This window comes from Aulonocara sp. 'chitande type north' Nkhata Bay, linkage group LG7 (assembly GCF_057382095.1).
Source record: "Aulonocara sp. 'chitande type north' Nkhata Bay isolate Kocher_YH1m ecotype deep benthic linkage group LG7, A_spYH_male_GT1.1, whole genome shotgun sequence".
NCBI classification, from domain to species: domain Eukaryota; kingdom Metazoa; phylum Chordata; class Actinopteri; order Cichliformes; family Cichlidae; genus Aulonocara; species Aulonocara sp. 'chitande type north' Nkhata Bay.
The window spans coordinates 15,876,841-15,902,429 of NC_141350.1; the positions used below are offsets into that span (position 1 = coordinate 15,876,841).

General features: G+C 45.2%; 1 protein-coding gene across 1 annotated transcript; it reads left to right on the forward strand.

The window, feature by feature from the left end:
* The first annotated feature begins 891 nt into the window (after positions 1-891).
* Positions 892-25,291, forward strand: LOC147324875 (potassium/sodium hyperpolarization-activated cyclic nucleotide-gated channel 3-like). The gene is made up of 8 exons (XM_086299017.1): positions 892-3,462; positions 7,658-8,081; positions 9,104-9,265; positions 9,804-10,022; positions 11,325-11,471; positions 12,071-12,311; positions 13,475-13,639; positions 21,564-25,291. Exons 1-8 carry the CDS (start codon positions 2,807-2,809, stop codon positions 23,129-23,131), a joined length of 3,582 nt encoding a protein of 1,193 aa, XP_086155143.1. The 5' UTR covers positions 892-2,806; the 3' UTR covers positions 23,132-25,291.
* The last annotated feature ends 298 nt before the right edge of the window (positions 25,292-25,589 follow it).

Genomic DNA, 25,589 nt, shown 5'->3' on the forward strand with positions numbered 1-25,589 from the left:
GAGTATAAATGTATGTTAATATTAGATAGAGAGCACTTAGGTGTAGAAAAAGTAGGAATGTATGAATGAGTGAAAGAGGCATGGGGTATAAAGCGCCCTGAGTGTTCAAGTAGTGTAGAAAAGTGCTATGCAAGAACCAGTCCATTTACCATCTGCTTCAAGCCTGGACACGTTGCATGCTCATAGATGCTTTTCTGCATACCTTGGGTGGTTATTTGAGTTACTTCTCCATCAGCTCACAGTAGTCTAGCAATTCTCTTCTGACCTCTGCTATCAACAAATCATTTTCACCTAGAGATCTGCCACTGAGTGGATATTTTCTCTCTTTTGGACCATTCTCTCTAAACCCTGAAGATGCTTGTGTGGGAAAATCCCAGCGGATGAGCAGTTTCGGAAACACTCCGACCAGTCTGTCTGGCACCAACAACCACACCATCTTCAAATTCACCTAAATCACCTTTCCTCCTCATTCTAGTGCTCGGTTTAAACTTCAGCAGGTCATCTTGATCATGTCTTCATGCCTAAATACACTGAATTGCTGCCAGGTGATTGGCTGAGTAGATATTTATTAGATTGTTTATATTTATTGATATATTGATATAACGATTTGATATATTGATTTGATATTAACACATTAATGCGCAATTAAAGAAAACATGTACCTAAGAAAATGGCTGGTGAGGAGTATGACTCTATTGTTTTCTCTAACATGTTTTCTCATTTTGACTTGGGTGTAAAATTATTATTATTATTTTTAACATTTGATGAGCTTCTTGTATTTTGGGATAAGATGGGATCTATTGTGATGTCACAGGTCAGAAAATTAAGCAAGTAGTCAAATGTAAATCAGCCAAAGCCACCTATACAGTGCACTAGGGGTACGAATAAGGATGACACTGCATGGAAATTCAGATTTGCAGCCCAGTGAAGACACACCGACCTTATTTCCAGCAGGCTGGGATGTTTACATTTGCAGGTACCAGAAAGGGCTGGAAATAAAACTCTGACAATTTAGCTTTACTGCCTACCAAACATCACTAAGCTTGATGATTGTGGTGTAAAACAAAAAGTGTTAAGTCCTTATCTGGGCATCCCTTTAGGAGACTAACAAGCAGCAAATAAATAAAAGAGAATAACCTGTTTCCCTGTGTGCTACTTTATATCCGCGTATTATGTGGCCGCTGATGGCAGGGAATTAAAATAAATAATTTAAGTGGAGGAAGAGTTCTCTTAGTTGTGCAAGCGGCACACAAATGATGATTTTAATTAGTTTACCACTGTGTCGTGGGGAAACATTTCGAGGGAAACAAACTGTTCAGCCCTTCTTGTTGGTTGGCAGTGAGCCAGATGAGATTGCCGTATGGTTTAAATCACTTTAGTGACATTTGGATTGAATCATACAACCTTAATGCAGCCAGCTGTCAACAACCTTTCATCAAATTAATTTGCCACATTGGCCAGAAGTATTTCATCGCTTCTCCCTTTAACTAAAATTGTCTTGTTGAGCTAATAAAACTGAAACACTGATGCCAAAAACACAGGTGATATGTGACCAAACAGCTTTGTGCACTATTTTAGTTTTAATTAACCCCCAACTGATGATTTTCAATGAAGCATTCAGCGTTATTTATACAGTGGGGATCATGCCAGTGTTTATGGGAAAAAATAAAATTCAATACTATCATTACCCGGTGGTCAATTTGAGATATTTTAACCCTGGGTGAGAAATCTGGGCAGTTAAGAGAATAATTTGGGTTGGTTTATGGATTACAGGTGCCATTCCTTAGATTTTTCCACGTGGACTGTTTTTATTTTTATTTTTTTCATAGCCAGGTGAACCTGCGAAACCCAGATAATGCAGTAGAGCCATACACATCATATAGACGCACATTCTGCCTGCCGTACATGTGCTGCCAAGGACGTACTATCCACGTTGCCCACCAGAAATGACCAAGATGGGCACAAGATTTGCGCATCCTGAGCATCACAAACAACCACGCATGCTTAAACACAGGATGCAGCTCGTGTAAAACTCGTGTCAATCAGACTTAAGTGTCAGTTTTGTGCCCAACATCATTCACCGGGTTGGGCAAATATCAGAATTGTTTGTTGCAGTGTAAGGCCCGATGCCACAAACACCAAACCTTAAGATTACATTCTCTCAACTATTTAACTACCAACTCCAATGCTAGATCGCATCCTTGAATCATCCTCTCCAGTTTGTCCTGCCTGGGCGGGGTGAGCGCGTGTGCCATCCTGGCTCCTATGGCAACCCGATAGATTAGCTCCATCAATATTCACGTTATTAGAAAGCGCGAGGCTTATGGATTAGTGATGTCAGCGCTCAGTGAAAGCCAGGGGCAGCTGCGTGCATGTGTGTATTCACCTTGCGCCGTGAGAGGGCTCAGATAGGCTTTCGGGGGAGGTGGGGATCATGCTTTGTCATTGAGGAGCTCAGCAGCAGCAGCAGCATTCTCCCACTCCGGCACGTCCGACGCTCAGCATGCTGCATCCTGATGCGCTCCCGTCTGCACTCAACGAGCTTACCTGGATTTACATGCATTTGTCGTTTGGCGCTTTTACATGAGCGTCTGATCGCAGCCGCCGCGTATTCGTTGACGCATCTCAATGTTTGAACCGGAGGAGAGCGGCACGTCCCAAGAGTCAGATAAGATACGACCCGTCCTGCGGACCTCCCCCGTCACTGTTTTTGCCTCCAGCGGCACCCCGAGTGTGTGAGATTCATGATTCATCCCCCCGCTTTCACGGGCTGTCCTTAGAGCGCAACCTCTTCTGGTTCTTCCAAATGGAGAGATTCCAGTCCTCCATGCGCAAACGGCTCTACAGCTTGCCGCAAAACATTGGGCAAAAGCCCTTTGTGACTGACGAAGGGGAGAACGGCGACAAGGACACTAAAAGGAAAAGTATCGGGCTCAAACATTTGTCCTCTCTGTCTCCCGCGAGCAGTTGTAAGAGCATTGGGGAGGCCGGGGTCGAAGACTTTGAAAGGGACGTCACCGTGAAGACCAACTTGAATGGGGACTGCCGCTTTTTTAGGGGCAGCATCTCTTCCATCTCCGGACGGCATCCCCCCGGGTCAGATTTGGCGGAGCAGAGGCGCCTCATTCCCGAGGCTGATGCTGGAGTCAACGAGAGTTTCCCCGGTGAGCACGGCCCCGGGGCCCTACAGCGGGCAACGGGTGGGCTGACCGGCATAGTCGGGCAACCGTCACTGTTTGACCAGTCAACTTTCATCAAGTTGGAGGGCTCTGAGCAAATAATACCCGAAGATGAGCGTCTCTACCAGGCTGGCTTCATGCACCGGCAGTTTGGGGCGATGCTCCAGCCGGGAGTCAACAAGTTCTCCCTGCGGATGTTGGGCAGTGAGAGGGCCGTGGAACACGAAAGGGAACGCGTGAAGTCTGCAGGCTTCTGGATAATCCATCCCTACAGTGATTTTAGGTAATTTCTGTGCAGAAATCCTTTTTCTTTTTTTATAATCGCAAATAGTTGTGTCCTACAAAGAAGTGCTGCAGTGATCCTATCACACATTAAAGGCTCATTTGGCCTGCGCATGCGTTAAAACTAATAATTTAAAAACTGCCTGGAATGAATGAGCCATAAAATGTGTTAAGGGTATAAACTATAATCCCCGTGCATGCCTTTCTGTAACTACAGTGGCCATATTAGCAGCACGATAATCAGGAGTGTAAGCCTCTGCAGAACAGGTAGATCATTAGCTAAATGTGCCTCAGTAGCCCACCTTGAGCAGATAAATGGCTTAACGTGTGCAAATGGACATTTTTAAAAGCGTTGTCTACATTTTTTTTGCAGGGAAACGTGGTTATGTCATGCATATCCAGGATATAAGTCCTTTTGCTTTGGTTGGCCCAGTTTGTGCATTTGTGTGTCCATGGTGTCATCAGGTTATGTAGAACTTAATTAACTCTTTGCAGCTCTTTGCATGTATGTGCAACAAACTAAGCCAACCACAGTTAACAAATTTCCCAGCCATGCTGCACTATTTCATTGCACACCAGTATTCTGGATACGTCCACCACCAAAAGATTTTCCCGGCATTTAACCTTAATGCTCACTGTCATCATATTTTTCATCAGTCAGCTGTATGCCGATGTGTGCCACTGCAGTTTTTTCCACTCATCTGAATTACACTTTTTTTGTCATCATTTAGCCAGGGCAATGGATTACAGAGTGCAGCAGGGGCTTGGAAATGGGGTAATCAAAATAGGGTAACATGACCATTCAAGATATTAGAAGCACACATCAGTGGGAGATTATTACAGCACAATTAGTCTAATGGAGCAGAGATGGTGTGGACGGGGAGGGGACATGCCACAAAAACGCAGAGAGAGAGCGCACGACACACACACACACACACACACACACACACACACACACACACACACACACACACACACACACAGAAAGAGAGATTGAAATGAAAATGGTGTGTTGTGAGGAATCAGGACGGCCAGCTGTTAACTCCGTGTGTGAGGTACGAGGTGTTGTTACTTTATGCTCACTTTGGGTTGCAGTGCGAGCAGGAGGGGCATTTTTAGTGCTTGCCATGGGTCTCATAAGGTGAATGCTTTATCCCGCAGATCCCATTTTAAGTTACAGATGCCTTTTGCAGCACCAGAGATTATTCTGAGATTTTGTGGCAATCCAGCAAAGAGGCAGCTCCGTGCCCTGCTTGTGAGCTGACATACCGTGCGCATCCATGACAGTCAGCAAGGCATTGTATAACCGATGTACGGTTTCCTGTTATCTTCCTATAGACACACACAATCTGATGTTTTTATCAAGTAACTGCTGTTTTTTTTTTTTTTCATTCTAAAGCTTTCTAAGGATACAGCAGCAGACACACTGAACTGGCACACTGCGTAAATATGGTTAATATGATTGCTGGTGGGCCTGAGCCACAGTACAGGTGTGTGTTAAGCCACTGAGCTGCATGCAGGCTGTTGTGTTTCAGCTGCACTCTGGCAGCAAGAGATAAGTATCTCTAGTACAAATGTGATCCCTTTTTCAGCTGTCCTGATTGATCTAAGCTCCTTTCACCATTTTAAGCCTTTTTGTGTTCACTTTGCTTGTAACTCCCCTCTCTTTTTTGCTCTCATGCTCTTTAACGTAGTTGCACTCTGACCTCAATAGTGCAAGATTTTGTCTCTGGACCAGTCGAGGTCCACAGACCGTACAAGCAGCAGCTTTGTTTCGATGGTAACATCAGATTACACCAGCCAGTTGTCTGTTTTGTGGTCTGAATTCTGCGCGCACAGGCAGCCGATGTTCCAGCAGGGTGGTCAGCAATGTACCGTCCTCTGCAGACCTTTTTAAAAAAATAAAATAAAATAAATGAATAAAATTATCCAGCTGTTCCAGCGCTCTGCAGCACAGTGACGTTTGCAGAGCAGTAATGCTAACTACTCAACATCTGGCTGATGGGTGCTGACTTCTGGAGATGACATGGATTCACAGGAGATAACGGTGGATTTAGCCAGAGAGAGGAAGCGCAATTAGGACCAGTGTGTCACTGCAGAGACAACGGGCAGATGTCGAGAGAAATGCAAATTCTTTGTTTGGCAAAGAACAACAGAAAGCTGATTAGAACAAATGGCCACCGTGCCCTCACTGGTTTCTACATTTTGTCACATGTGACTGTGAACGTTTTGGGTGTAAGTAAACTAGAAGAGGTAGAAGTGCATTCACCAGATTCCTCTGCCTCTTTCCACCGTGTTGTCCTCATTCGACTCTAGAATGTTTTCCATCACCAGTAACACAATGCAGCACCTGTAACTCATCACAACAGCAACCCACTGGGAGGTATCACCTGAAAAAGCAAATATTACATCTAATATTGTGGTGAACCTGGCATGGATCAAACAGTGACACTCTGAATGACTGCTGCATCCTTTGCACACAAAAAAATGTATAAAGAAAAAGCATAATTAAGTCTTAAGAAAATGCAATTCAGTTTACCTTTGAAAACAAATGTATCGCTTAAAAGAAAAAATTAACTAAGAAAATAAATAAATACATAAGCTAATTAAAAGCTCAGATCCTGTATATTTTAATATTTATGAATGTATACCAATAACTTTACACTTTTTAAAAGAAAGAAATATTTTGGCATGCTTGAGCCTCCATATAGTTTTCTTCCCCCCCATTCATGGAGAAAACGCTAAAGTTTTAAATATACCTGCTGATGAGATGATGAGATATTTGGTTTCTTAACCTCCAGCTGGCGTGCAGTTTTTGCTGACCCTGCATGTTTGTCCTGTTGAGATCATTTGTTTTTGTTTTGTTTTTTGACACGACTCACTCATGAAATCGCACATGTATGGGTTCTCATCTTACACGCTCTTTGTGTGGATGCGTTGTACATTACTGTGTGACTCTGACAAATGTAGAACGCTAGATTAAAAAGAATGAGTATAGCAAATAGCTGGGAAACATCAATCAAGAGTCAGAATAGCTTACAGTGAACTCCAATTAGCCATATTTCTAAATTTCATAAGAACATTTGCTAAATAAATGTGTTCTGTTTTGTGTGTAAATGACTAGTAACAGGCAGTTTTCGATGAAACTGAACACACTCCTGCTGATACTTTTGAAAATCAATATGTATTCATGATTAATTCAAATGAATTCCCAATAACCGGTGTCACTCTTTTCCCATTTGGCCCACTCTTTAACTGAATCAGAGAATAATTCTTTGCTTGTTTACATTGTTTCTGCTCACTCGGACAGAACTCTGCTGGGTTTTCAGACCGTGTGAAACAGCGAGGTTCATTTCTATAAGTAGCCAGAATCACTTTGAATTTGGAGCACATACTCACACATACTTGTATTAAGTGTTTTGTGTAAACTAAGCAGCATACACTGATTGGCTTTGTATTGATGAAATGTTCCCATCAATACGTCCCTGTTTGTTGTTGTTTTAATACAAAGTTCAAACAGATGCGTTTTTATTACCAGTTATTCTGTCCAATTTTTTTCTTAAGTGAAGGCAAAAAATGCTCATTTTGAATTTTCAGATCCACAAGCAGGAATTTCCTATTTCTCTGGTCACCCAGAAACATTTCATTTACATCAGTTTTGCGTTTGTTTAGCTCGGCTCTTATGACAAAGGTATGACATTTGCAATCAGGTTTTCTGCCGTGCTGAGATTTAATACCAGCATGTGTTTATTTAGATTCTGTTTTTAAACTAAATTAGTAACCAAATTGCATTGCATTTATGAGCTCCTACTATAATTGCTTTTCTTGGCCTGTTGTCATTGTTAGTGCAAGTTTACTTTTCGAATGAAACTAGGTCATTTAGCATAGACCACAACTAACACCTGCAACCTAATATCATATGATAAATTAAATTAAATTTGATCAAAAGAACAGAGGAAAGTCAACACATGAATTTGTTCCTTTCACCAAAATGTTGTCGCCTCTAAATCTTTATTTTTCTGTGTATTATATCAACAACGTCACTTTGGCGACCCCAAAGAAGTTTTAGCCAGACCTAGAGGAGACTATACCCTCTGTTTACATCAAATAAGAAGAAATTAGCCGTTTCTGTGCCTTAATGACGCTGGCCTGCTGTGGTTTATGGTGTGAGTCACATCCAACTGTCCATCTTTCAGGTTCTACTGGGATCTGACAATGCTGCTGTTGATGGTGGGAAACCTCATCATCATCCCCGTGGGCATCACCTTCTTTAAGGACGAGCACACGCCGCCCTGGATAGTCTTTAACGTCGTGTCGGACACGTTCTTCCTCATGGACCTGGTCCTCAACTTCCGCACGGGCATCGTCAAGGAGGACAACACGGAGATCATCCTGGACCCGCATCAGATCAAGATCAAGTACCTGAAGAGCTGGTTCGTGGTGGACTTCGTCTCCTCCATACCCGTGGACTACATCTTTCTTATCGTGGAGACGCGCATCGACTCAGACTTTTACAAGACGGCCCGAGCTCTGAGGATCGTCCGCTTCACAAAGATCCTCAGTCTGCTACGGCTGCTGCGCCTCTCCAGACTCATTCGCTATATCCACCAGTGGGAAGAGGTAGATGAAGATAGCCCCATACTGGCTAGCTTCAACTGACTGGTTGGATATTTAAAAGATTTTGTTACAGTCTTAAAAATATTAGTCGATAAAAATGAACAAATTCACAGCTTCTAGCTTTTTAAGTGGGAATATTTTTTAAGTCTTTTAAGTAGTGTGGCTGATATTTAGAGAATTTCTTACACTATTTTCCAGATTAATACCTGCAGCATGCTCTCAGATGCTTCTCTCATTTCAAAGGGGACGTCTTGTGCTCATTTCCACCTTCATCCTTATATTCCAGGACTCTACTGGAGTAGCTTTGCATGGTTCACAGTTCAAAAGTAATCATTGTTTACCAGTCAGCCAGTTTATCAGTTCATCCTCTTCCTGACAAACTATTTCACATTCTCTCCCTTTAGGCCAGCTTTCCTCTCATTGGCTGTGTCTTGCAAATAGAAGGTTTGAAGAGCTGCAGAATGAAGGAGGAGTGCAGAAAAAAACTCAATCTGAAACCAAGCGTTTGCAGCTGCCTGAAGCCTGATCTCATTTTTTTAAACTTTCTCCATGTTAAATGTGCACATCCATCTTTTTAACAGTACAGGTTTCCCTTTAGGCACCGTGCATACTAAGGTTTCTCTCTCATTAACAGATTTCTTACACTTTCGCTCTGTATGTGGGGAAAAAAAGTGCTGCTGCAGAGTTAATTTGTTGGCTCTGCATTTAAACACACTTACACACAGTCAGCTTACTCAATAAGAGATATTATCCCGCGTTATTATTTTTTATATGTTCCATCCCCATCAGCCATTAACGTTACAGATGGTTGCTCTGAAATAGCCTCTGGTAGTCTATAGAAGATTAAGTGTGGTTCGGTATAGTTCGCTTGCATCCATCAACACCATCATCGCGGTTCCTCCTGTTTATTTCAAATCCTCTGTTTGCGTGCATGGGTGTTAACATTTTATAGAAGAGATATGAGTGTTTTATTATCTCTCTTTTTTCTCTCTCTCTCCCCCTAATTCTGAAAATCTGTGTCACAGGTTTTCCACATGACATACGACCTTGCCAGCGCCATGGTGCGTATCATGAACCTGATTGGTATGATGCTGCTGCTGTGTCACTGGGATGGCTGTCTGCAGTTTCTGGTTCCCATGCTGCAAGACTTCCCCCCAGACTGCTGGGTCACCAGGAACAAGATGGTGGTAAGTGGATTATTTATGAGTCAGACAGCCTCCAAAATGTGTTCCTCCCCAAAACACGACGAACCACATGCAGACATTTATCTCTAAGCGTCATTAGTTATCGGTTTGAGAGCACAGATTAAATTAACGTCAACAGGTAGCGTGTTTAATCTTTATATCCAGTTTTCAGTCACACATGTTTTTCAATAAACATTTTGCAGAAATAGGGTGGTTTTTGTTTATTTGCAAAGCTGTTAATACCTCCTGAAGAAGATAGAATAGAATAGAATTAGAATTCAACTTTATTGTCATTGCACATGCACATGAAACAGACCTACCCATAAATGATGTTTTGTAACAGTTGGGACATACATCTGTGTTCACGTCCATAAGCTCAGATTAAGCTGATTTAGATGTGATGTACGATGGCTCCGTAATGTAGTGGTTTACACATTCAGGAGAGGCATCCGGTGTAAAAATCTAACAAATCAAATATTTCCTGAGCCGCTGGTCGTAGATAGCCGTACGCGTTATCTCTCCTCCTCTGCATCCCTTTCAGAATGACACCTGGGGTCAGCAGTACTCCTACGCCCTGTTCAAGGCCATGAGTCACATGCTGTGTATCGGGTATGGCCTGTACCCTCCTATCGGCATGGCTGACGTGTGGCTCACTATCCTCAGCATGATCGTGGGTGCCACCTGCTTTGCCATGTTTGTGGGGCATGCGACTGCACTCATTCAGTCTCTGGACTCCTCCAGGAGGCAGTACCAAGAAAAGGTGGGTGTTTGCTGAAAAATCATCCACAGTTTTACTTCTGATATAACACTTCTGTTCCACTACATTTCATAAGGTAATATTATTTAACTGTTTCACTTATTACATTATCAAATCATGAAGTGTATCAAATTCGGTTCTTTTCTGAATTCTTTTGCCAACAGAGAAAGAAAAAAATAAAATTGTCATCAGTTCATAAAATGTGCTTTTTTAGGTTAAACTGCCAGCTATATATATATTTAAGTTCCAGCTTAAATAGGGCCTTTATTTACTTATACCTCATTTATAATGAGCGGCTACAGCAGTCTGAAGCCTGCGATTTTGAGTCAGAGGGATTACTTGCACATATGCTGACCTCATTACTTCAAACTGTGGCCACATTTAATATGAGTATTTTGCATATATATATATATATATATATATATATATATATATATATATATATATATATGAACAACAATAAGCTTAAGCTTAAAAGGCAGATTACAACGATAAGATGTGCTTCATCTTAAAAAATAAAAAATATGAATACTATCCTATAATATTATTATTATTTGATATCATATATTATTAGGTACAGGAGAGGAGCTTTTTTTCTGTGTGATGTATTTTAATCTGGACATCTACCTAAGTGCAATTTTTAATGCAGGATTTCTGTTTTATATTTCAATATTGCTACTTTTCACTAAGTGACAGATCTTGAAGGGGAGCGTAAACCCACTTTTTTGTTTGCAAAAACATGTTTTATACATCCACGTATAGCTGCCGTTAACTTTTCATTTGGGGAATATGGGAAAGGACAGACGAACTGCAACATGACACAAAAAAAGACAGACATGGCAGTGCATTATGAAAAGCAGAGCTGACACTTACAGCTGGATTTACCATGCATAGACAGGGTGCATGGACCATATTTGGTGCTTTGCTGCTAGAGTACACTGCTGAAGGACACAGTAGTTAATGTTATTAGCTGCAGCCTGCAGAGCACAACTGTAATTGTCAGATGGGGCAGAGTCACAACATTGCACTGTGGGCAGGTTTCACAGATGGCCTGACAGTTGACTGTTAAAATAATGAGACACATTATATTCCTACCTCTGAGCCAACACATCAATCAGTGTAATATATTCATTTTGACATGACTTTGCATTTTGTCTCACGGTTATGTTACGTTACATTTGCAGCCTTCTGCTACTCTAATCAACAGGAATATATATATATTTATATCTATATATATATATAGATATAGATATATAGTTTTTTTTAAAATCATGTTAATAAGTGTGCTCTTTGTGCTTTTCATAGTACAAACAAGTGGAGCAGTACATGTCCTTCCACAAGCTTCCTGCAGACATGCGTCAGAGGATCCACGACTACTACGAACACCGGTATCAGGGCAAGATGTTTGACGAGGAGAGCATACTGGAGGAACTGAATGAGCCGCTGAGAGAGGTCAGCCATCAACAGATGATTTTTAGATAACATACATTATGCAAACAATGTGTAAATGCTTAAAGACAACATAAAGTTGTTATTTGCTCTCTTAATCATTTACTGTCCGTTTAATATAACCCTTAAGTAAAGTCTGGTGTTTAAAAAAAAACAGATGCTTTTTGACAAATACATTTTTTATTCTTATATAAGCTTTCAGCTACATTATTCTGACCTGTAGGCTATTTGTTTAGCATTTCTTTAATTCTTCTAAATAGTAAAATGTTAACAAAATTATTCATTGTCCTTATTTTATTTTGCAAACATTTTATTGTCGTCAGCAGCACATGTATAAATGCATGACATGAGCCACGTTGTTCTTAATGGTGAACAGTTAATTATGTAATCTAATATGGCTGTGTTACTTTGACAATGTTAATAGTCATGTAATCTGATAAGTAATGGCTTGAAGAGGACGGGGGACCTCATTAAAAAAGCATTAAGAGCATTAAGCTGTTAGCCCCCCTGCTTTTATCATGACTGAAATTTGTTTTTGAAGGCATTGCATTAACAAAAAGAAAAAAATGTAAAAGGTGAACTTTTTTTTCTCTTTCCTGCAGGAGATCATCAACTTTAACTGTCGCAAACTGGTCGCCTCCATGCCCCTGTTCGCCAACGCTGATCCCAACTTCGTCACCTCCATGCTAACCAAACTACGCTTTGAGGTCTTCCAGCCGGGCGACTACATCATCAGGGAGGGGACCATCGGCAAGAAGATGTACTTCATCCAGCACGGCGTTGTCAGCGTCCTGACCAAGAACAGCAAAGACACCAAGTTGTCCGATGGCTCTTATTTTGGAGGTGAAGTCGGCTGCTCTGCATGCTAATATGTTCTGTAGTGGACAGTGGGTCAGTTTGAATGCATGTGAAGGAGTGGTGATTGTATGATTTGTTTTGATTTATTTGGCTCAGGCACTCGGCAGATTATCTTCCCCGACTATTACAGCTGGGAAAAATCGTCCACATCATCTCCTTAAAAGCGCTGGGAACTAAGAGGGGCAGAGCTTTGCGATCTTTGATTCCATCTGTGGGGTTTTCCCCTTTTTGTTACACCATATTTAAAGCTGAAATCCAGAATTTTTCCTCTCGGTTATGTTTTCTCAACCTGCTGTTGTCTGTTCCATCTGTGCACCAAAGTGAAATGTCATCATTAAATGTCAACTACGAAGCATAAAACTCTTAATTCTTTTCAGATTTGTTTCGGCAGAAGTATTAAACGAGGAAAGGGGGAAAAAAAGCAGCTAAATTAAACCTTTCATAGTCACGCATTTATTTGGAGTAAAACAGTCAGGGCAAAAACAATTTGGCTTCAAGTTATTCTCCTACATCTAAAAACACGAAGAAATGTTAAAATAATAAACTAGGACAGAAAAGATCTAAAACCAACACAAGATAAAAAGAAATCCCATGATGTAAAGTGTAATAAATTCAAGAAAGTGACAGAATAGGGCGGAGAGAGATGGAGAGAGACAGAGTATGTGTGTGTGTGTGTGTGTATTTGTGCGTCTATATCCTCAATATGTCTGTCCTGAAAAATATGCCTCATTTTTTTCCCTCCTGTTTTCTTTTAATGGCGCATTATTTTATTTTTCTGATCTGGCACGACAGATGAGGTCAGAACAAACTGTAAGCTGCAGAAATTGCATTAAGTGCTCCATCTGTGGAGTTCAGAGGCATCAGCCTTTTTCATGCTTTATCATCTCATACTAATAATACTATTTTGGACTTTTCTTTTGTGAATGGATCTAAGAAGATAGGAATTCTGTTGCGGCTTGTCACACAACTTCTGAAAGGAGGAGGAGGGTGGGTGGTGGTGGTGGTGGGGGACTCATTATATAACACTTCATAGTAATGCGTTGTTTTTAATCCTTGCTGTTAATACCTGTCTTGCACTCTGCAGGAAGTCTTTTAAAGCGGTGAAACAAATAATTGAAGGGTTTTTTTTCTCATCTCTTTCCCTGCAGAGATCTGCCTGCTGACCCGAGGCAGGAGGACTGCCAGCGTGCGTGCAGATAACTACTGTCGACTGTACTCTCTGTCTGTAGACCACTTCAATGAGGTGCTGGAGGAGTATCCCATGATGAGGAGGGCGTTTGAGACTGTGGCGCTCGATCGCCTGGATCGCATAGGTTAGTCCTTAAAGATAAGATAAAACCTATTTACTGGCACCAATTTTATATTATTATCAATCATTCATTTGTTCATTTTAGTGTTGCACTAAAATTAACATCAGTTGGACTTTATATCTGTTATTAGTGGTGGCGTGGATGTAGGCACGTATTTAAGCACAGCGGCTAACAAAAGCCAAGAATAGAAAACAGTGTATAATAATAATATTTAAATGTAAGCGTGCCACATTAATCCATGGTCTTTAGACTTTACTAATTAATCTTATATGAATGGAAAACAGTTTAAAGTCATTTTCCTGGGTACACCTTGCTAAGGACCCCCTTGTCCTTTGGAAGTCTTAATTCTTTGTAGCACAGATTCAACAAGGTGCTGGAAACATTCCTCAGAGGTTTTGGTCCATATTAACGTCACAGCATCACACAATTGCTGCTGATTTATAAGCTGCACATCCATGATTCGAGTCTCTGGTTCCACCGTGTCACAAAGGTGCTCTGTACTAAAGAGCCCGAAGTGTGCCAAGAAAATATCCCACTCACCGGCATCCGGAACTGATCATACAATGCAGGATGGAGCCAGGCTTTCATGCTGTTTACACCTACCATTCCAGTGTCATAGCAGAAATTGACAGTCATCTGACCAGACAACTTTTCTCCAGTCTTCCACTGTCCAATTTTGGTGTGAACTGTAACCTCAGCTTCCTGTTTTTAATTAACAAAGACCTAAGCCATCTGCTTCAAGGTCCAAAGTGTTATGCATTCAGAGATGCTCTTTGGTTGTGACACGTGGTTATTATCAGCTTGAAGCTGTCACGGTCTGCAGAGACAGGCCGTGCGGTGGTGTGTGTGATGGACCCAGGTGCATACACAAGTGAGTAGACGGGGGTGGACTTAACAGAAAGCGAGCCTTTATTATGGCTGAAGACAAAGTGCACAAACAAAGCAGGGATGGCGTGACTAGACTATAACTAAACTGGGAAAACTAATACTGCGACAAACTAAGAAAACTCAGACTATGATGATCACTGCAAGGACTGACCGTGAAAACATGGAGGTGAGAACACAGACGACGCGACACAGACTACATGAAACACAGAGACTAAATACACAAGAGGGATGATCAGGGGAAGTGGCCACACATGGGAACACAGCTGACACAGATAAACATAACAAGACATGGCAGGAGTAAACAACACTGACGGGAGACTGTCAAAGTAAAACAGGAAGTACACAGAGGTGCAAACAGGAGGAGAGAGAGAGCACGGGCATAGTGGGCTGGGGAAACATGGAATGAAACACGAGGGGAGATGAGGGCTCACAGATACATAGAGGGGCACACAGGGGATAAGAGTCACAAGGGGAAGTCAAATAAGGAACAACATAACAGGACAACTCAGGAAACATGACCTAAATAAGGAACGAAATACGAGAATACAAAAAACTAAGAATACTGGGCCCACATGGCCCAGGACCATGACACCACCCCCCCCTAAAGGGCTGGCTCCCGACAGCCCAAACCCGAGAAACAAAAACAGAAAACAACCCACCCAGGGCGGGAGGCGGGGGACCAGGACGGAGGGACCAGAACGGGAAACAAAATAAACAACAGAAAACACGGGAGCACACGACCATAGTCAAAATAAAGTTCAGGGGGCCGACCCAGAGCCCACAGGCACAAGAGTTCACGAGTCACACGGTCGGGGGGCCGACCAGGCGGGTGGCACAGGTGGCAGAGCTGGTCCGGAGGCCGGCCGTGCGGAAGGCAGCGGCGGCGGCGGCGAAGGAGACGACGGAGCAGTTCAGGGGGCCGGCCGCGGCGGCGAAGCAGTTCAGGGGGCCGGCAGTGCGCAAGGCGGCGGCGAAGCAGTTCAGGGGGCCGGCAGTGCGCAAGGCGGCGGCGAAGCAGTTCAGGGGGCCGGCAGTGCGCAAGGCGGCGGCGAAGCAGTGTCAGGCGTACTGGCCAAGGCCCGGTGGGCACGGGACCAGTCGAGGCGGGACCAGACGAAGCACAGGCTGAGGCAGACGAAGCACAGGCTGAGGCAGACGAAGCACAGGCTGAGGCAGACGAAGCACAGGCTGAGGCAGACGAAGCACAGGCTGAGGCAGACGAAGACTCTGAGGCAGACGAAGACTCTGAGGCAGACGAAGACGAGGACTCTGAGGCTGAAGCCGGACCAGGCGAAGCAGGAGCCGAAGCCGGGCCAGGCGAAGCAGGAGCCGAAGCCGGGCCAGGCGAAGCAGGAGCCGAAGCCGGGCCAGGCGAAGCAGGAGCCGAAGCCGAAGCCGGGCCAGGCGAAGCAGGAGCAGAAGCCGAAGCCGGACCAGGCGACGGCGGGGCCGGACCAGACGACGGCGGGGCCGGTCCAGGTGAAGCACAGGCAGAAGCTGGACCAGGCGACGACGAGGCGGCCGCAGGTGGCGGCTGAACGGGCCCCTCGATCCCTCCAGCGGAGACAGGAGGCTGAACGGGCCCCTCGGACCCTCCAGCGGAGACAGGAGGCTGAACGGGCCCCTCGGACCCTCCAGCGGAGACAGGAGGCTGAACGGGCTCCTCGGACCCTCCAGCTGACATGGTGTGAGGCTGAACGGGCTCCTCGGGCCCTCCAGCTGGAAGAGACGGCTGAAGCAGAAGGCAGTCTGAGGCGGAGAGAAAGCTCACGCCATTCCTAGAAGGCTGAGAAGCAGCCTGTACGGCCGACGTGGAAGGGAGCTGAACGGGCCCCTCGGGCCCTCCAGCGGAGACAGGAGGCTGAACGGGCCCCTCGGGCCCTCCAGCGGAGACAGGAGGCTGAACGGGCCCCTCGGGCCCTCCAGCGGAGACAGGAGGCTGAACGGGCCCCTCGGGCCCTCCAGCGGAGACAGGAGGCTGAACGGGCCCCTCGGGCCCTCCAGCGGAGACAGGAGGCTGAACGGGCCCCTCGGGCCCTCCAGCTGACGAGACATGAGGCTGGACGCATTCACCTGACATCTTACAGTTAACAGTCCAGAAGCAAACAGGTGTCAGATGTCCTGAGGCACAGACCAGCTCATTCACTTCAAGACTCATGTAGGCTGACATAACAGGCTCCAAAACAGAAAGTCCTGCTTCTATATTCCTCCCTTCAGTCTCGAGCAATGACAGGGCTTGACGGCCCAGATAAGCCGGGTCAGCCACAGGGAAAACAAGGACTACAACACTCCCCAGAAAAACACGACTTAAGCCTTCACGGATAAACTCCTGGGCAAACATGAAATGTTCAGGAATGAATCTGGGCGATGAGAACTGACTAGCAAGATGGCGGTAAGGGTTATAGTGACTAGGAACCATGCGTGAGGTGGACTGTAACTCAAGGGTGTTATGTAGTGTGTATGGTGAAATGGGTACGGCTAATGCTGTGCTAGCATTCCTAGCGGAGACGGGTGATGTTACACAGTTCATGTTACCCTGATTTGACTCCATGTCGTCATCTTTAAGTTCCAACGTGAGTTCATGATCCGCGTTCTCAGTTTTCAGTTCATTGGGAATAGGAGCAGCATGCAAAACAGGATTACACATCATCTCACACTCAGTACTTTTACACTTTACGTCATGACCCTCCTTTAAATAATCCTTATGTGCTAAGGAAGCACAGGGGCCTACTTTAAGTAGCTCGTTGGTGAGCGGAGCGGGCTCGGGAAGGGAGGCATTAGCCACAGGTAACTCAGTCCTAGATGGAACCCCAGGCACATTAAATGACACAGAAGAAAACACTTCCACCCCACTCCCCACACAAGCAACATCACGGCCTGTGGAACTCTCTTTCAACCCAAGTGTAGTGTCAGGGGCCCCTACAAGATCACTAGGCCTGTCCAAGATCCTCTCTGAAACAAATGCACTTGGCTGTGACTTGGTTAGCAGAGCGGGTAATTCTGAAACAGTGACTTTATTTTCGCAAACAGAAACACACGAAACAGGGGATTCCCCGGTCAGCTTAGAGGCTGGACAGTTAAACACCTGTTCGGGTGGCGGTGACAAGAACGCCGGCTGTGACTCCCCAGTGTTGGAACTCACAGTCTGAGTGGGTCTTACTCCCTGTTCGTGGAAGCCAGACGAACAGACCACACCATTCCCAGTACCAGAGTCAGCCATTTCCACACTATGTGTCTCTGTTAAATTTGACCCGTGGCTCTGTAATTCTGAGTCTAATTCATCTTCTACGGCTTCAATGGAGGCTGGAGATGACAGGTTGCACTCACTCACCTCCGGTCGTCGCGCGATGCGGTGGCGACGCGAACGCCGTTTCCTCTTGGCCGTGAGCCCCGTTAACGTGGAAAGTGGAGCCTCTTGCGGCGTCGCTGAGGAGGCGAGGGTTGGCGGAGCATTAGGCGGGAGCTCCTGGCAACTCCGGGGGCCCCCAAAGGCCAGGCGTGTCCCGCGGAAAATCTCACCGTAGTGAGGAGCGAGCCCTGGCTTCCCCCGTAGCTCCTCCTCCAGTTGCGCGCATGCGGCGCGCTGCCGCTCCTCGAGGTCGAGATCCATCACCTCCACAGCCTCCTCGTGTCGCTCAGTGGAGGGCGAGACATGCCGTAGCGATGAGCGACGGCGACGTGAACGCCGCTTCCGTCTTGAAGTGGACGCAGACGGAACTTGGATTTCTGTGGTGACCGGCTCCTCGTCTTCTGACCACATCCGCGCCAGATACAAAGCGGGAGAAGAGTAGTCCGATCGAGGCGGCGAGGACGGGCGGCCAGTCCGAGGCGGGGCGGCTGGTGGAAGCTCCTCCTCGGAGATAAGCCAGGGCTTCCAGCGTAGCTCGTCCTCCCGATACGCCCGTAACACCTGCTGCCGCTCTTCCTCGCCAAAGTCCATGGCCTCCGTCGTCTCCGTGCGCCACGCCGTGCGGCCAGACCGCGGTGAAGACGCGGAAGCCGACGGGGCGCGAGCGGAAGGTGTGTCGGTGGCGAGCCTCACCGTTCCAACTGCAACTGCTTCTGGCTCGCGAAGCAGCGGGGAAACGGGACAACAGCAGGGCTCTGGCGGCATAGCCTGCACACTAGGCAGCCGTGGCTGCGGACGGAGTTGGAGAGCGGTGACGAGAAGGTCGGTGATCAGCGGGTGTAGTGCCTCCCATAGCCAGGGAAACACAGACACACATACTCCCACTTGGCGGGCCAACTCCTCCCGTTCCTCCTCTCCGGAGCACCGCAGCCATCTACCACATAGCGACTCCACCGTCTGGAGGATCTCCCTCTCTTGTGTCGCTGGGTCCGACATGGTCGCGTCGTACTGTCACGGTCTGCAGAGACAGGCCGTGCGGTGGTGTGTGTGATGGACCCAGGTGCATACACAAGTGAGTAGACGGGGGTGGACTTAACAGAAAGCGAGCCTTTATTATGGCTGAAGACAAAGTGCACAAACAAAGCAGGGATGGCGTGACTAGACTATAACTAAACTGGGAAAACTAATACTGCGACAAACTAAGAAAACTCAGACTATGATGATCACTGCAAGGACTGACCGTGAAAACATGGAGGTGAGAACACAGACGACGCGACACAGACTACATGAAACACAGAGACTAAATACACAAGAGGGATGATCAGGGGAAGTGGCCACACATGGGAACACAGCTGACACAGATAAACATAACAAGACATGGCAGGAGTAAACAACACTGACGGGAGACTGTCAAAGTAAAACAGGAAGTACACAGAGGTGCAAACAGGAGGAGAGAGAGAGCACGGGCATAGTGGGCTGGGGAAACATGGAATGAAACACGAGGGGAGATGAGGGCTCACAGATACATAGAGGGGCACACAGGGGATAAGAGTCACAAGGGGAAGTCAAATAAGGAACAACATAACAGGACAACTCAGGAAACATGACCTAAATAAGGAACGAAATACGAGAATACAAAAAACTAAGAATACTGGGCCCACATGGCCCAGGACCATGACAGAAGCAGTCTGGCTATTCTCCTCTGACCTCTGGCATCAACAAGAACTCCTTCTCACTGGACAATTATTCTTTTTCGGCCCATTTTCTATAAACCCTAGAGATGGTTGTGTGGGAAAATCCCAGTAGATCAGCAGTTTCTGAAACACTGAGACCGGCTTAGGCAACAACAACCATGCAAGATTAAAAGTCAGCTTTCTTCCCCCATTTTCATGCTCAATTTGAACTTCAGCAGGCCGTCTTTACAAGGCCTCTGTGCCTAAATGCACTGAGTTGCAGCCATGTGATTGGTTAATTAGATATTTGCATTTTTAAGCAGCTATTCAGGTATACCCAGTAAAGTGACCAGTGAATTATACTATAAGCAAGTATTTACTAAGTAAACTAAACTCAAACAGAGTATTTTTTGTGCAGTCTGCAGTTGGATTGGAACCTAAAAGAGACAGTTAGGTCTAAAGGGTGGCATTTTTCTAACTTTTTGATTGCTTCCAGTCTAATCTGGAGACATAATATACCCACATAGCAAAATTGGTATGGCCCGGATCTGGCCCACAAAATGTGCTTACACATGGCCCCACATACCGCAAAGAATGACGGCCCTTTGGCGGCCCAGATATGGTTTGTGAGATGTGGCCCACACGTGGGCCAGCACAAGGCCAGTTGCAGACACACTGCTGGCCCACAACAGTTTCAACCCTGGCCCCAGATGTCAGCCCAATGTGTACCTTAATCAAGCCATGTAATTACAACATGTTCTATATAAGAATCAGTGAATGGACTGATTCTTATATAGCGCTTTGCTACTCTCCCAGATTACTCAAAGTGCTCTATACAACATGCCATATTCACCCAATCCCGCTAAACTGAGTGCTTCCTAACTACAGCCACACACATTCTCAGTTTTGCCATGCAGACTGGAATAACCAGGGATCGAACCACTAACCTTCCGATCAATGGGTGACCTGCTCTTCCTCCTGAGCTACAGCCACCCACTGGAAAAAAATGAGTAAACCGACTTTGGATAAAGTGTACACTCACAAACCTGTCAAACCTGCATTTGAAACGTTAGCTACCATAGCAGTATAGTATTGCAACATGGCATTTGGTCTTCTAACTAAAATAGAAGACCAAACAGTGCCATCATTTGCAGACCTGCCCCACATCTGGTTGACATACACCCTGCCATGACACCTTGATGCCAGATCCAGGCTAGACCTGTTTTCTATGGGCTTGGGCCACATAAACCAAACCACAATCGGGCCAGATATGGCATCCCATCACATAAATAGTGCCATCTATGCCAGGCCTGGCCCAAATCTGGATGACATACATCTTAGAGAACCAATATAGTAGTGATACATATGCTGTATAACATTGCAATGTCTTTATATACTGTGTATTTATGCAGTATGTTGGTATGTTAGTTAGAAGAAAATGAAAATCTCTGGATCATTATAGATTAACTTCACATAAGCATATTTCAAAAACTAGTTTGCAACTTAGTGACTGACTTTACTCCACTGTTTACTCAGCAGTGGTGCTCCTCCGCTACATGTGCTACAAACAGTGCTGGGTTATTGTAAACGATGAGACTACATTGTTTTAAGACCCACTGTGCCAGAGTGTGAGATTGTAAAGCATGGAAATATATATGACAAAATTTGCACTGTTGAACTTGTAAGCCAATATTGTCAGATAATATCTGTCAAATTGTGAGTGTATTTTTTGTAGTGTTTTAACAGCAGGCTGCATTTTCTAGAGGTATCATTTGCCTTTTTACTCCCATATACGAGAGGAGTTGTGGGAGCTTTTGTGTGCAGAATAAGAAATACATAATTTAAAAGTGTTTGCATTGCATGGACGCACTATTGACGAATATATTTTTGAGTTATACAATTATATTTAATTCTTCCTCTTCAGCGTGTGGTATGATGTGTTGTCTAAGGATGTCATTTGTGAAAAAAGGGGAGGGGCTAAAAGTGCATCACGGCCTTATTTCTCTTTTCTTAACAGGGAAGAGGAACTCTGTTCTTCAACACAAAGTTCAGCATCACCAAAGTTCTGGCACACTAAACCTTCATGAGAGTGAGATCATCCAAAGAATAGTGCAACACGACCGCGACATGGCCCAGTGCACTCAGCTGAACCAAACCAGCACTGTGCCGAGTATAAACCGTCCGCCTGCTCCTCCGTCACCCACCCCGGTCATCTGGGCCCCGCTGGTTCAGGCTCCGCTCCAGGCTGCGGCTGCCACCACCCCGCTTGCTATGGCCTTGGCCCACCAGTCCCAGCTTCCTCCAATCCTCTTCCACCATCCTCTGGTGCCACGTCCCGGCTCTGTGAAGGACCCGTCCAGCTATTCAAAGAGAGTACATGTTGGAGCGAGTGCCTCCAGTAGCTGTGGTTCAGGGCCCAATTCTCCCACTAGCTCTGCCAACCTTAGATCTGAGGTTGAGACTGCCACACTAGTATTCCCCAGGACACAGCTACTCTCCAGTGGGCCGTTGTCACCCATACTGACGTCTCAGCCCATCTTCACCAGCAGCCTGCAGCCCCTCGCCCCTCTGCACACACACCAGCCTCTGCTCCATCCTCCCCACTCTGGCATGGCGTCGGTGTTTCCCATCAGCCAGGCCACCGTCTCTTACACCTGCTCCGCTCAGCTCCACTCCCAGCCGTTTCACGGTGCTATGACCACCCCACCACGACCGATAGGTTTACTCCAACAGGGGGCACCAGGGAGGCTAGCAGGGAGATTCCCGGCCCCCTCAGCCACCACATTAACCCCTCTTATTTCAAGCTCAGTCGGCCCCATACTGAGCCAATTGCAGCAAACCTCCCATATCACCTCACAGCAGGTGGGGTCCAGCAGTGACAGAGCAAGCAGGAGAACCAGTGGCCTGAACCTCCCACATTTTCCCTTCATCACCAACACCCAGTCCTCCGCTGGATTTAATCAGCCAGTGTCTGCAGTCAGAGCCGGGGCCGCAGCCTCTCTGGCCCAGCACAGCCTGGCAGGACTCCAGTCTGTTTTTCTCCCGCAGGTTCTCCCAGAGCACTCAGCCCTTGCCTCCCTGGCCCAGTATGGCTCTGCAGAGGCCTCGCCTTGCTACACGCCTCCTGTCCACAGTCCCAGCATCCAGAGCCCTGTGAGGGGAAGGACAGTATGCCACAGTGAGCTCCCCAGCACTGCAGACTCTCATAGTCCTCTAACCCTTCAGACCTCATGCCCTGCCAGGGTGGCCTGTACCCTCAGACAGAGGGCAGAGTCCTCGGTGGATCTCTTTTCCCAGGAAATAAAGACTATCTCAGGCTCTCACAGCTCTATACACCAGGAAAGGCCTTTGGCCATAAGCGGCTCCTCTGAGGGTGTAGCAGGGGCGCCCAGCCCCTTCTCCTCACCGATGGCTGTCAGTAAACCCTACACCCCGATCCCGGGTCAAGCCACTCCTGTCAGTCGGACACATTCAGGGCCTGAGCCTCAGCACCAGTCCGTTGGTTTTCACTCTTCTCCCATTAGATCTCCCGCTAAAATGTTAGAGAAGGAACACAAACAGTCCAAACTCCCGTCCAATTTGTGAGATTTAGACACACCCTCCTTTAATGCCTGAGTGAAGGGAAGATCACTTGGCATCATTTTAACCACTATGTCAAATTTTGAAGTAGGAGGGTGTGCTATAGCTCAGTGGTTTTGTTTTTAACCAGAGTGAACGGATCGAGTTTGATAATGGACAGTGACAGATATATATTTTTTACAGGATACTGCGTCTTTGAAAATGCTAATAACATCCAAACTGTATTGATGGGTATATGTAACACCTCATGAAAGTATCAATTGTTCCGTGTATTATATTCTAACCGCACTCTGTGATTTGTATTTGTTTAAAACCCCATCGTCCAGGCAATTTGTGTAACCTTTTAGCCACATCCTATTTAGTTGGAACGTCGTCCACAACTGTATCCAGTTATGATCAAAACCAAAAAAAACCTGCTGTCCTCTGTTCACATCCTTTCCCACTGCTGAGAGCGTCGTGTGAACGCAGGGTTACTCCGTAAGAGATGTGAGGAGAGACAGACTGTGCACTTTGCTCGTTTCAGAAATAACCTGAAGGCTTGACGATGGCACGTCTTCCAAGATAGCTTTCCAGCAATATTGCACACCCAAATGGGTCACACAGATCAGATAGTATTTAAAAATAAATCTAAGTAATGAATGTAATGAAAATGTGTGAGTGGGAGGAGCGGGATTCATTTTGAATGTGTTTAAACATGAAGGTGATGACAGATTTCACAATAGATGCCAACTTATTTCAGTCTGGCAATAACTTTGGTACAAAACATCCACCTGAGCCGAGGTTTGTGTGCCATTAGCATAGTATGCAATAATCTGTGTGTTCTTTTGTCTTGTTTTTTTACTGGTATGCAAAGGTACTGTGAATCGAAGCACTGATTTGAGATCAGACTCATTAAAACAAGGGAACTGAATTTAAAAAAAAAAGAAAGAAGCAATTGTCGATAATCAAAACATCCTGAAACCAGCGATGCACTGAGATTGCTCTGAATGTTTCTTGCACCAGTCAAAGGGCTAAAAGCAGTTTCCTGGACTCAAGATCAACGAGAACCCCTGATGGGTCATATTGCTGCATATTTACCTCTTTCATTGTACAATATTTGAAAGATTTGACATGTATTGTTGAACAATTGCTGCTTTGTGATGCTATGCTGAATCAATAACGTGTATATCAACTGACTTACTTTTAAAAACCAGACTCTTAAATCCTTCTACTTGTTAATAAGTTCACGTGTTTAGATGATGCGTCTACCTTTGTGGACCTGCAGCCGGTGACAAACTGTGAGCTGGTCGGCAGGTCGGATCATCAGAGGATCCTGTCCAGTGGCTTTAGCTGCCCGGTTGGTGAGCCTGAGGTCTGCAATGACTCTGAGTTCCACAAGAAAGAGATACCATCAGACACTAGCCAGCCTCTGCCAATGGGCTCGATCAATCCTTCATTACTACGGTATTCTCCTCCAACCGCCTGCCACAGGCATTTGCTTAGAGGTTATTTTGAGTGCATTCAACTTAAAAGTGTGTGTGCGTGTGTGTAGGAGGTGTCATTCGTTCATCCATCCATTCATATATTTATTTATCATTTTGCTGCCTTTTAGCCATCGAATCTCATTCTTTTGTCACCTGTATGTTACAGACATTTTATTTAAGCCTCCAAATTCAATGCAATAAAATGACATATGGTTAATTACCCTCACCTCAACCGTTTAATTCCTTCCAGGAGGAGAGTGTGCGAGAATCTGATAATAAATTATGGCAAAGTTCTAGACTTTAAGCCGGATTAGAAATTGAGAACTGAATGGTGTTGTCTGGTGCCAACAATGAAAATAACCAGGATTATAATCTGCCAGATACTCAATACAAAGAAATTATCTACCACGTTCATGGAGCGATAACTGCTGGTTTAGTGAGTAAACAGATTTTAAATGCAGGGCTACTGCAAAGTTTTATTAACAGACCTGACAGACCTGATCCTCCATATCCTTAAATAACTTCACTAGATCAGCTGGTTTTGGAAGATTGCTTTATCATATAATGATCTACTTAATTTTTCCTGTCCTTTTATGTAACTCTAAATTTATAAATATTTCTCTTTATATCAACCCTTTGCAGTATTCAGGGATTAAAAATCATGAAACACCAGTCATTGGAGATTTCTGGATATCTGATTTCCTCAGTTAATGCTTAAAGATTGGCATTAATTTAATCACAAATCTGAAAAAAAAAGTCTAATAGTTTTGGATATTTAATTCTAGCAGCTTCCTATTCATCCTCACAACTAATACAACCAATCACAATGGCTCTAACCCAGCAGCCCACCACAAGCAGTCCAATCGCCTTGATGGCTTTGGGAAGTATGGAAATTTCAAAGGAGGGCATCAACTTTGAAACTAACAGTAATTTCATGTTTTCCAAACACACAATACGCATATATATATATATATATATATATATATATATACACACACACA